The 7,888-nt window shown below is 46.9% G+C and overlaps 3 protein-coding genes across 3 annotated transcripts; 1 reads left to right on the plus strand and 2 right to left on the minus strand.

The window, feature by feature from the left end:
• Positions 1 to 50: 50 nt before the first annotated feature.
• Positions 51 to 1,690, minus strand: LOC132260272 (dimethyladenosine transferase 2, mitochondrial). The gene is made up of 3 exons (XM_059758291.1): positions 1,008 to 1,690; positions 813 to 952; positions 51 to 743 (listed from the first exon to the last, which is right to left on the minus strand). The coding sequence occupies exons 1-3, from the start codon at positions 1,651 to 1,653 to the stop codon at positions 54 to 56; spliced, it is 1,476 nt and encodes a 491-aa protein (XP_059614274.1). The 5' UTR covers positions 1,654 to 1,690; the 3' UTR covers positions 51 to 53.
• A 240-nt stretch (positions 1,691 to 1,930) lies between these two features.
• LOC132260260 (chromosome-associated kinesin KIF4A) lies at positions 1,931 to 5,544 on the plus strand. The gene is made up of 5 exons (XM_059758268.1): positions 1,931 to 2,172; positions 2,234 to 4,863; positions 4,932 to 5,039; positions 5,104 to 5,381; positions 5,438 to 5,544. The coding sequence occupies exons 1-5, from the start codon at positions 1,941 to 1,943 to the stop codon at positions 5,514 to 5,516; spliced, it is 3,327 nt and encodes a 1,108-aa protein (XP_059614251.1). The 5' UTR covers positions 1,931 to 1,940; the 3' UTR covers positions 5,517 to 5,544.
• A 243-nt stretch (positions 5,545 to 5,787) lies between these two features.
• LOC132260264 (uncharacterized) lies at positions 5,788 to 7,852 on the minus strand. Its single transcript, XM_059758278.1, has 2 exons — positions 7,803 to 7,852; positions 5,788 to 7,733 (listed from the first exon to the last, which is right to left on the minus strand). The coding sequence occupies exon 2, from the start codon at positions 7,723 to 7,725 to the stop codon at positions 5,788 to 5,790; it is 1,938 nt and encodes a 645-aa protein (XP_059614261.1). The 5' UTR covers positions 7,726 to 7,733; positions 7,803 to 7,852.
• Between the last annotated feature and the right edge of the window lie 36 nt (positions 7,853 to 7,888).

A 7,888-nucleotide genomic window follows, 5' to 3' on the forward strand; every position in this document is an offset into this window, starting at 1 on the left:
ATACTCACATAAATTGCCACACTTTTGTGTTATTTATAAAGACTCTCAATACGCTAAAGGCGACTTGCGTTATCACTTCCCCCATCTTCTGCTTGGCTCTTCTCGAATGTCTCCGCCTCGTCGGCATTGCCATCCTGAGCGATGAACATCTTCAGCAAATTGTTCTCCACGAGAGACAAGAATGGGCTCTGCTTGTACTCCGGCCAATTGCGAAACTGGTAAAACAGTGATAACATCTCAGCTGGCGTCAGGTCTCCAAACTGTGTAAAAATGTTCATGTCTCTGTGGTGATCGGTCCTCGAGATGTGCCGACAAGGCTGCACCAGCGGTGGAAGTTCCGCACTCGCGGGTTTTTCCTGCTCTCGGCATTCCATCGAACCCCCCATATGCGATATGAGGCGCAGTCCGCAGTACGGAACGTACTTCTCCATAGACGGAATAATGCGATTTGTCCGACTGATCATGTTCTGCTTCACGAAGAACCACAGAGCTTGCATGTCCTCCAAGGGACACAGTTCATACGCCTCCCTCCGTGGCACAATTCTCACCAAGTAGAGGTAATCGCTGTCGACGGAGTTAACTTTTAACAGCTTTTTGTACTTCGCGGGATTGTAATCGTTCTGCCAGGGTAGGAAAGATTTTCTAGGCACTTTCTGGATGAACTCATACTCGAAGAAGATCTGGAACAGCACCGTCAAGTATCGGTACACCAAGTATCCGGCGTCTCGTGCGCAAGTCAAGCTCTGGAATTATAACATGCCTTCATAAACCAACTGTTCAACACGTTCAGCAGTAGTATTTGCTTTGCTTACGATGTAAACAGGAGGAGGAACTACTAGGAACATTTCACATCGTCCATAGGTCAGGAGACCATTTTGATAAATTATGGAATTAACTAAACCCTTGAAGAAAGTCTTTCCGCCAATTGTTCCAACGATCCTCACATTTGGTTCTGAAAATCAAGAATAACATTCAGTATTTTCCAGAGTTCCAGTAAAAGTTCTCACCTTCTGTCCATTCCTTTGTTGGCAACTTCTCCCTCAGGAGCGTCTGGACGCGATTCCCATTGTCCAGCTTATCCTGAAAAGCAAGCTTGTCCAAACGCGTGAGATCATAGTATTTCAAAGTCATTTCTTCGTTACCCTCGACGATGTCCTGCAAGTAGTGCTTGAAGGCTTCATCCGCTTCAAACAGATGAATCTTCCGGTTACCGAGTTTCAGCAACTCCTTGGTGACAATTCCACAGCCAGGATTCATTTCCACGATCGGACAATTTGACAATGAGGCTTCACTCACGCGTTTCGCAATGACTTCCGCCACAGATTCATCGACGCAGTAAAAGTGATTCGGCGAGACAGTTTTCTTCTGATAGTACTTTTCAGGAAATCTGTTTAGGATAGATTTCTGCTTATCTGTTTGGAAGAATGTGTGAAACTCCTTCTGAGCTGTGACATTGTCCGGTTTTCTTATTTTGCGCTTCCTCTTTGGCTTTTCCGGGACTTCTTCCGGGTTTTCCCCCTTGGCGGCAACAGTGGTGCATAACCTCACCACGGGAGAATCCCATTTCTCTGCTCCACACAGCTGGATCAAAGGAGTCCTTCTGCAGAAGCGCATGGAAAACAGAGTTGCAACTCCCCTGGATATGGGAATCATCAGTAATCACGTATTTTAGGGCACAATTGGAAGAAACCGAGGATGCACAGAAGAAAACAAAACAAACTCCAAATCAGATGTCAAGAATTTCCACTCGCCATGGTTGGCTACCGTGGAAAATCATATATTTGTCTCTTTCTTGCATTATCCAACTTTGCTGCATAACGGGCACTTTGAAAAAGACTTCCAGACGCGTTCAACTGCGATTTTTCTTTGCTTAATTTCGCCTGTAATTACACCTTAAATCCCAAGTGAATCCATTCCAAAAGCAATAAGAGAGGTCTAATATGTCGGACAACTCCAAGGATTGTGTAAAAGTTGCGGTGAGAGTGCGCCCTTTAGTGGAAAGCGAGCTTGCGAAAGGTTGCCAGAAGGTGATTGTGAAAGAGCCCAATGAGCCCCAAATCTCAGTGTCCGGGGATCGTTTCTACACATTCAATCACGTGTTCATGCCGGAGGATGACCAGCCCACAATATACAACGAGGCTGTGAGGGATATGATCGACAAAATCTTTGAAGGTTTGCACTCCTTGGCTTTGATCACGAAGAGTTCTCCGGATGCAGTGTTTTCTCATTTCAGGCTACAATGTGACAATTCTGGCTTACGGACAAACGAGTTCCGGGAAAACCTACACGATGGGGACGACCTACAGTGGGGAGGACGACAGCAGCTGCGGAATAATCCCGAGGGCCATGTCGGATATCTTTCAGCAGATTGAGGAGCTCAAGAAGCGGGGCTACACTTTTACGGTGGCATGCACCTTCCTGGAGCTGTACCAGGAGGACCTCTACGATCTGCTGTCCGACAAGCCCCGAGAGGGCAACACGTTGGACATTAGAGAGCACAATAACAACATCGTGATTCCCGGTGTGACTGAAGTGGCCGTTAGCTCGGCTCGTGAAACGACAGACTGCCTCATTCGGGGCTCCTCTGGCAGAGCGGTTGGGGCGACTGCTATGAACGCTCAATCTAGTCGATCGCACGCTATCTTCTCGGTGAACATTGACATCTGCAGCAGCGCGGAGACAGTGTCCGCCAAATTCCAGCTAGTTGATCTCGCTGGTTCGGAGAGGGCGAGCAAGACGAAAGCCACGGGAGAGCGATTCAAGGAGGGCGTGAAGATCAATCAAGGACTCCTGTGCCTGGGCAACGTGATCTCCGCCTTGGGAAGCGGGAATCAGCAGGGGAATTTCGTCTCCTACAGAGACTCTAAGCTGACTCGATTGCTTCAAGGCTCTCTTGGAGGGAATTCCGTCACGCTGATGATTGCTTGCGTGAGTCCGGCGGATTACAATCTTGAGGAGACAGTGAGCACTCTGAGATACGCAAATCGGGCGAAGAAGATCAAGAATAAGCCCGTGGTCAATCGTGATCCCAACCTTGCTGAACTTATGGAGCTGAGGAAGACTGTTCAGCAACTGCAATTGAAACTGTTGGCCAACAATGGGCCTCAAGGCAGTGTTGTAACTGTGACTGCGGAGGATTCCAATCTTAGGCGAGAGTTGATTTTTGCCAATGAGAGAAACATAAAATTGCAGCGAGAATTTCAGGCAACGCTGAATGATCTGGCAGACTTCCAGATGAAGTGTGTGATGGCAGAGAATATCAATGAGGAAGTGCTGAAGTTGGTGGAGGAGCTGCGAAAAGGGACCGATGAATATTCCACGACATACCTTCAGGCCGATGCGGAAGCGTCGCTGGAGCAACAGGTGTGTGCTTTTGAGAAGATCAAGGGCATTGTGGGCAGCATCAGTCAATGCATGATGCAGCACAAGGAGGAAGTGGATCGCATGAATGAGACCGCCAAGAGTTTCTCACTGGATCTCATCGCGAGGGACTCTGTGGACACTGTGGAGATGCAGCAAAAGCTGGAGGCGTGCACAACGAAGCAGGTGAGCTTCAGCAATGAGCTGAGGAATCTCAATCTGCAGCTGGCGCAGAAGGAGGAGCTGCACAAGAAGTGCGTGGAGAATCTTATGCGCGAGGAAGTGCGAGATTATGAGTCAAAGATCAATGCGTTGGAACATGAGCGCGAGGAGTTGCTTTCGATGCTGGAGAATGTGAAGAAGACCACGGCTTCTGCCAAGCTGGCTGAGGTGCGCCGGAAGCGACTGCAGACGCTGGAGCAGGAGATGGCGGACACTAAGAAGAAGATGCTCCAGCAGGCGAAGTTGCTGAAGGTGCGCGAGAGAGATTCTCAGAAGGTGGTTACACTCACGCAGGAGATCCAGCAGATGCGTCAGGCTAAAGTGAAGCTGATCCGAGCGATGAGGGCGGAGAATGAGAATTTCAGGAACTGGAAGCAGGCTCGGGAGAAGGAGATGTGCCAGCTGAAGGAGAAAGATCGCAAGCGTGAGAATGAGATGAAGAGAATGGCGGCGATTCACAACAAGCAGAGCAACGTGCTGAAGCGGAAGTTCGAGGAGGCTGTGGCCAAGGCGAAGCGTCTCGAGGAGACTCTGGATCGACAGAGAACTGTCCAGGCGATGCGCAAGGGCAACATCAGCAAGATCGGAGTGGACAACATTACCACTTGGCTGGACCATGAGATTGAGCTGATGATGAACACAGTGGATGCAAAAGTGTCACTGGATCATCTGATGGAGGATCGCGGCATGGTGACGATGCGTCTCAATGAGACTCGTGCTTTGCCAGATCCCAATCTCGATGAAGTGGCAGAGCTCGAGGAGGATCTGCAGCTGAGGAACGCCCAGATCACTGATCTCCAGCAAAAGACAATGAACTTCAATGTGACCACGAAGGCAAAGACCATCTCTGATGGCATTGTGAGTCTCCAGGACGCTCGCGTTGGTATAAAACACATCTTTGGCATTCTGGCGGATCTTCGTCGTGATAATGCGCAGAAGGACACCGTGTGTGATTCCTACAAGACCGAAGTTGAGGAGCTGAGAGAGAAAGTAGAGAAGATGGAGAACGAACTCAAGGAGAGCAAGCGCACTCATGCAATTGAGCTGAATGAGGCGGACAAGAATTATCAGGAGAAGATCTCTATTGTCTTGAGGAACATCCAGGATGGTGGATTAAATACTTCTGGGCGAGTTAAGGAAATTGATACAGCTCTTTTGGACAATTATGATGAATTGCGACAGAAATACGACACTTTAAAGACCGTTGAACAGGAATTGAGAGCCGAAGTTGAGAGCTTGAAGCAACCGAAACGCAAGAAGAGCTATCAACCTCCTGTTCAGGTGAATATCATTGATTTGTTAATAATTTATTTCCTGGATTTCTTATCACAATAACATTGTTTCTGCAGATGAATCGCACAATGGACATATTTACGGAATCCGAGTCCGAGTCTGAGGAAGAACAAGACAACTCCAGTGATGTTGAGTGGAGATTGACTCCATTTATGAAGAAGACGGTATGTTTCTCTTTCATTCATTGTAATTGTCTTTCCTCACTCTAAACTCGATGTTTCTTCGCAGAGACACATCACTTCGGAGAGGAGCTCCAATGAGGGACAAAACAAAAGGAAGAGAAAGTCTGACAACTCGACATCTACAATGTGCAGTTGCAAGACGGACTGCTCAAAGAATATATGTGGCTGTCGCCGTGGGAGCAAAGATTGCTCAGACAAGTGTCGTTGCTCGTCAACTTGTGTTAATAAATCAGCGAACAAGAGCGAAGTGTCCAGCACGAATGAAGACTTGCCTGAAGCAGGAGATGAAGATGATAAGGAGAACACGCCAGTGAAGAAATCAAAGTAAATTAATTGAAAATAGTCAATTGCGAGAGATCTAATGCATTGTTTCCTTACAGGAGCGATCCAGAATTCAAGGAACCAGATCACCTAACTCCGTATCCTTATAAGAACAAAAAGCGCACATTTTATGAGTGAACGCAGATGCCAGTCTTGAGTGGTCGTCGATGTTTGGTTTCAATTTATATGTAGTATTTTATTGACTTTTTATAATGTTAAGATCATTCCAATTATATTTTCATTTTGTATTTATTCTATTCTGCACATGTTTTAAATTTTTCAAATTGCTAAAATAGAGAAAGCTTATGTATTTAATGTTGCACACATGAATACAAAAATTGATTATTGCTTGAAAATTCTATTCAATTTTTTTATTCCCACATTAAAGTAAAATCTGCATCATACAATTTCACACCAGTTTTACAAAGGTAACAGTTGCAATGCCATTATCAGTCAGGTCCAATACTGGGATTAAGATAAAATTGACTCCCACTTTCTGAACAAAAGCCAGCAGGACGGGCACTAGAAGTTCCTCCTGTGACGCTTTGTAGAATATTCGACAGTGTAATCCTTTGTTGGGTGTCTCAAAGTTGAACTTTCTCCTTATCCTCTCGAGCAAATCCTCAATACTTTGTGAACTAAATTGCACAGCAGTGTCACACTGGAGGGAAATTGTACCGGAAACTATCTCAAAGCTATCACTTGCATTCGAGAGCTTTTGCAGATGAAGAGTGAGTGATTCGACTTGATGAGTGAATTCCTCGAGCACGAGCGGCGTCTCGGGGGAGTGCAGGAGAATCTGCCACTCAATTTGTGCATTCCTGGGCAGAGCAGACACGACCACGTAGTTGACGATGGCCTTAGCGTTGAGGGAGCTCCACTGTGCTCTGGCTCTGGGAATTGATTGAGACTCTTGCAGGTAGCAAATCGCCAGGGAGGCGTTTCTGAGGCCACGCGGAGAATCTATGGCGTGAACTACGCAGTCTGCATTCCTCAGGGACAATGCGCATTCAGTTGGGAAATCCCCATCCGGTGGCAGTGTCATCTTCCCTGGGATGAGACCTATTTGTCCGGATATTGTGACTGTTGTGCCACATCTCTTGCCCTGACTGTACGGCCCGATATTGGACGGAGCCCAGTGAGAAATTCCCTGGACGTGAACACAGTCAATTGAATTATGTTCATCGGGACGCACTGCTAGTGCCTCCAACATAAGCCACACATTTCCTGGCAGACTTGTTTCCACACATGCTCGACTGGGAGGATTTGGGAAGTTGAAGATGGATGAGTAGATTAGATTAATCTTAGCAAAGTCCTTCATGCTCCTCACAAAGATATTAATAAATACGATATCCTTTAGAGAGATCATTTGATTTTCTGTGGCATTTTTAAGTTGTTCCATAGCGTCTTTTGCGCCTTCTTCGCTATCCTGTCCTTTTCCTAGGATTGCTGGCAGCCAGATCCAACTTGTAGGGGTTTTTGGGTAGTCTTTGGCTTTAGGTAGATACTCAAAATCCCCCTGATGTTTCTCTATGATATCAACTACTGAAAGACTTTCTCCATTGTTAGTATCTCTCGATAGTCTCGAGAGTAATTTCTGTTGTCCTTCTTGGCCCTTCTTTTCCAACGAAAGCTTTTCGAACACAATGTACCCTACGTCTCCCGATGTGGTCACAATTCTCTTGTCCGCCAAGACAATTTTGTACTTAAACAGAGGACAATCCAGCGTGAATGTCTCATATTCTCCGCCCTCGCCACACACATTCACGCCATAGAATTCATTTAGGCGCATCACATCCTTCTGAATCTCCTTGAGAGACTTTCCCAGGTGCTTTTCCGGAGTCAGTCCCAGAGCCGCCACCTTAATCACAATCGCCTCGACACCGCCATCGATCATTTCCTGCAGCAATTTCGTCTGATTCCTTCGCCAGAGATACGACAGTGATGTCAATTGCAGCCTTTCGCACACATTCTCAACACGGCAGCGCTGGTAATCCGATAGAATAGCCCCCGAAGCAACAGCTTCCGCATTCTCAACGGTTTTCACTTCGTGGAGCAGATGATAGAGATCCTCGACTTCATCCGTGGGGTCATCAGCAGTGTACACTTGGCCGTCTTTCCGACACACGCCGCTCGTCTTTCGGCGATATAGAGGCAAATCCAGAGCCGTGGCAATCATCTCTATTCCAGTATGACCCACAGTCTGGTACATGTAGCTGTCCATCTCCTCCCTGGAGTCGCTGGGGTACAAATTGGCCAGAGCCACGAGCTCATGTCCCTCAGCTTTGCATTGCATCAAGTTGAAGATGCTGTCTTTTCCGCCACTAATCAATCCCACAACTCTCATGATGCTTGCTGGAAAAATGAGTTGGAAATCGTATTGAATAATTCACAAAAAACCGCAGAAAAGTGCCGGAAAATCACCTCTCTTGTGCAACACGTGCGAACAGCTGAAAAATATGTAAACAGAATGGATAGAATGACCATCTGGCGGGAATTCCAGGAAGCAG

The sequence above is a fragment of the Phlebotomus argentipes genome, unplaced genomic scaffold (assembly GCF_947086385.1).
Source record: "Phlebotomus argentipes unplaced genomic scaffold, Phlebotomus argentipes genome assembly contig_6, whole genome shotgun sequence".
NCBI classification, from domain to species: Eukaryota; Metazoa; Arthropoda; class Insecta; order Diptera; family Psychodidae; genus Phlebotomus; species Phlebotomus argentipes.

Excerpts from the sequence above, each read along its gene's own strand:
- LOC132260264 (XM_059758278.1), bottom strand. The coding sequence starts at position 7,725 with ATGAGAGTTGTGGGATTGATTAGTGGCGGAAAAGACAGCATCTTCAAC.
- LOC132260260 (XM_059758268.1), top strand. The coding sequence starts at position 1,941 with ATGTCGGACAACTCCAAGGATTGTGTAAAAGTTGCGGTGAGAGTGCGC. Across the intron at positions 2,173-2,233 it reads GATCGACAAAATCTTTGAAG|GCTACAATGTGACAATTCTG; the intron begins GTTTGCACTCCT and ends TTCTCATTTCAG. Across the intron at positions 5,040-5,103 it reads CTCCATTTATGAAGAAGACG|AGACACATCACTTCGGAGAG; the intron begins GTATGTTTCTCT and ends GTTTCTTCGCAG.
- LOC132260272 (XM_059758291.1), bottom strand. The coding sequence starts at position 1,653 with ATGATTCCCATATCCAGGGGAGTTGCAACTCTGTTTTCCATGCGCTTC. Across the intron at positions 953-1,007 it reads AACAAAGGAATGGACAGAAG|AACCAAATGTGAGGATCGTT; the intron begins GTGAGAACTTTT and ends CTTGATTTTCAG. Across the intron at positions 744-812 it reads TTCCTCCTCCTGTTTACATC|AGCTTGACTTGCGCACGAGA; the intron begins GTAAGCAAAGCA and ends TTATAATTCCAG.